The sequence below is a fragment of the Hippocampus comes genome, unplaced genomic scaffold (assembly GCF_001891065.2).
Source record: "Hippocampus comes isolate QL1 unplaced genomic scaffold, H_comes_QL1_v1.1 C17032403, whole genome shotgun sequence".
Lineage (NCBI taxonomy): Eukaryota > Metazoa > Chordata > Actinopteri > Syngnathiformes > Syngnathidae > Hippocampus > Hippocampus comes.
In genome coordinates, this window is record NW_017841935.1 from 1 (window position 1) to 2,076 (window position 2,076).

Consider the following 2,076-nt stretch of genomic DNA (forward strand, 5'->3'; position numbering starts at 1 on the left):
AGTAAAATTTCAGGCACAATGTATCATCTAGAAACAGTAATTACATTTATTTAACATGTACAACATGTTACACATTATCGTAATTGTCACAGATAATTAGTTATTCACATTCAAACGTTTCCAGTATTACAAGAAACCCCACAATTGTATATTCATAGCATATCTGTGTTTTGTCTAAATCAGACAGTATTGTATTTGATGATGACATGTTTTTGTGGTATCATCGTGGGACGAATGAGTTATAGCTTGCTTTGGGGATTGAGTAAGTCCTTGAGTGCATCCAGGTTTTCCCCATCTGGACTTTCGGGCCACGAACTATGATCTAGACACAGACACACAGATACGCACAGCAGAGTAAAACACAATTGTATGGAGGGGAACAAGCAGTGCAGAAGGCACGTTGTGACAAAATTCAACATACTGGGTATCTCCCACATGGAGTGGTACAGACTCTGCCCTGCATCAACCTTCAGTGTGGCTCCAGAAATGTAGGAGGCGGCAGGAGAGAGCAGGAAACAAACTGCAGATGAAATCTGACCACACAAACAAAATATCGAGGACAAAAACAATGCAATTTATTGTGCTTTGGATATTTGTCAAAGATTGCACAAGAGAGCAGAGCAGTGATGACTTTGTCGAGCTGTTCTGACAAGACAACATGACTGAATTTCCATAATCGTAGTCTCTGCCTTATCCTGATATTCAATGAAAAATTTCTACCTTAACCGCGGTTGAAGTGATTTGGGACGCTTCATTTAGACAAAAGTAGTGCTCTGTTGCCATCTTGTGCCATAAAAGGAAATTATAAACATATTTAGTGATGGCAGACATTTTGACTATTGATTGAAGGGGTTGGTCCCTCCCTCCCTCCCGTGGATAGTGGGGGAATGAGTGTTATGGTATCTTTAAATTGTCACAACTCACACCTCTTCTGGTACTCCAAGTCTCTTTGCAGGACTAAAAGTGACAGACATCTTGAAAAGGGTTGGTCCGAGCTCCTTGTAGTTCTCCATTGCCGATTTAGAGAAAATTGTGCCCTGCAGCCAAACGTACACCGGCTTGAAACACCACAATATCAAACATTGATGGAAATGGAACAAGGCAGGCGTTGTGCATACCGGGGCAACAGCGTTGACTCGGACACCTGAGGCAGCCCACTCAATGGCCAGGCTCTTTGTTAAGTTATCCACTGCTGCTCTGGCTGCGCCTGTGTGGCTGTCCGTGAGACAACGGCTGTGTTTGGAATCATCCATTCATTCCCTACTAATTTTTGGATTAGATGACTACTGGACCATACACTGTAATATTAGCATTAGTAGTAGTAGTAATAGACGGAGGGGCGTATCAAATATTATTTGTAGTGTATGCTTTGGGTCATTAAAAATGGACCTTAATTTGAACGTCCCTGATGTAGGGAAGAACTTGACTCACTGCACATTCAAAGCGTGTTTGGTGAGTTGACTAAGTAGTGGACGAAGATGGATTCCAAACACAGTCAAGGGCTCTATTTGAGGTTTGGACCAGTCTACATTTCAGGGATGACTACTTACGCCATGCCCGGAAAGCCTTTCCACATGTCAGCAATAATGTTAACGATCACACCTCCATGTTGCTTCATCCATGTCGTGTACACTGTGGAGTGCAACTCAAGGTTATTGGAATGAACAAAAATGAAATAATGAAAATTAACATTAAAAAAAGAAATATTTCCACTAACGAACTAAACGAAGAGCAAAAATGTCCTTTGTTTTTATCTTTGTCAATGAATTTCACACAAGCTTTATTTCTTACTTCTGTACATCCGTCATTACAGAAGAAGGAAGGTCAGTCATTTGAGGATTGTGGTTTACTTTATTACACAATAGTAAGTGATTTTTTTTTTATCTTGCACATGACATATAAAATGTATTTTTAAAAAAACTAAGACTAATACAAAACTAATTGAAAAATTAACCAAAACAAAGCGGTTTCGAAAAAATACAAACTAAAAAAACTAACTTGTCTTGAAAAACGAAATAAAACTAACTGCATTTAAAATACAAAAGTCAAAACAAAATAAAAACAAACTACAATGAA

General features: G+C 39.0%; 1 protein-coding gene across 1 annotated transcript; it reads right to left on the reverse strand.

Annotated features, from left to right (window-relative positions):
• Positions 1–23: 23 nt before the first annotated feature.
• On the reverse strand, positions 24–1,720 carry LOC109509789 (peroxisomal trans-2-enoyl-CoA reductase-like; the record flags this gene model as incomplete). The annotated part of the gene is made up of 5 exons (XM_019859641.1): positions 24–322; positions 422–533; positions 927–1,037; positions 1,119–1,215; positions 1,551–1,720. Coding segments are annotated over 5 exons (573 nt in total), but the record flags the coding sequence as incomplete, so codon positions are not given.
• Between the last annotated feature and the right edge of the window lie 356 nt (positions 1,721–2,076).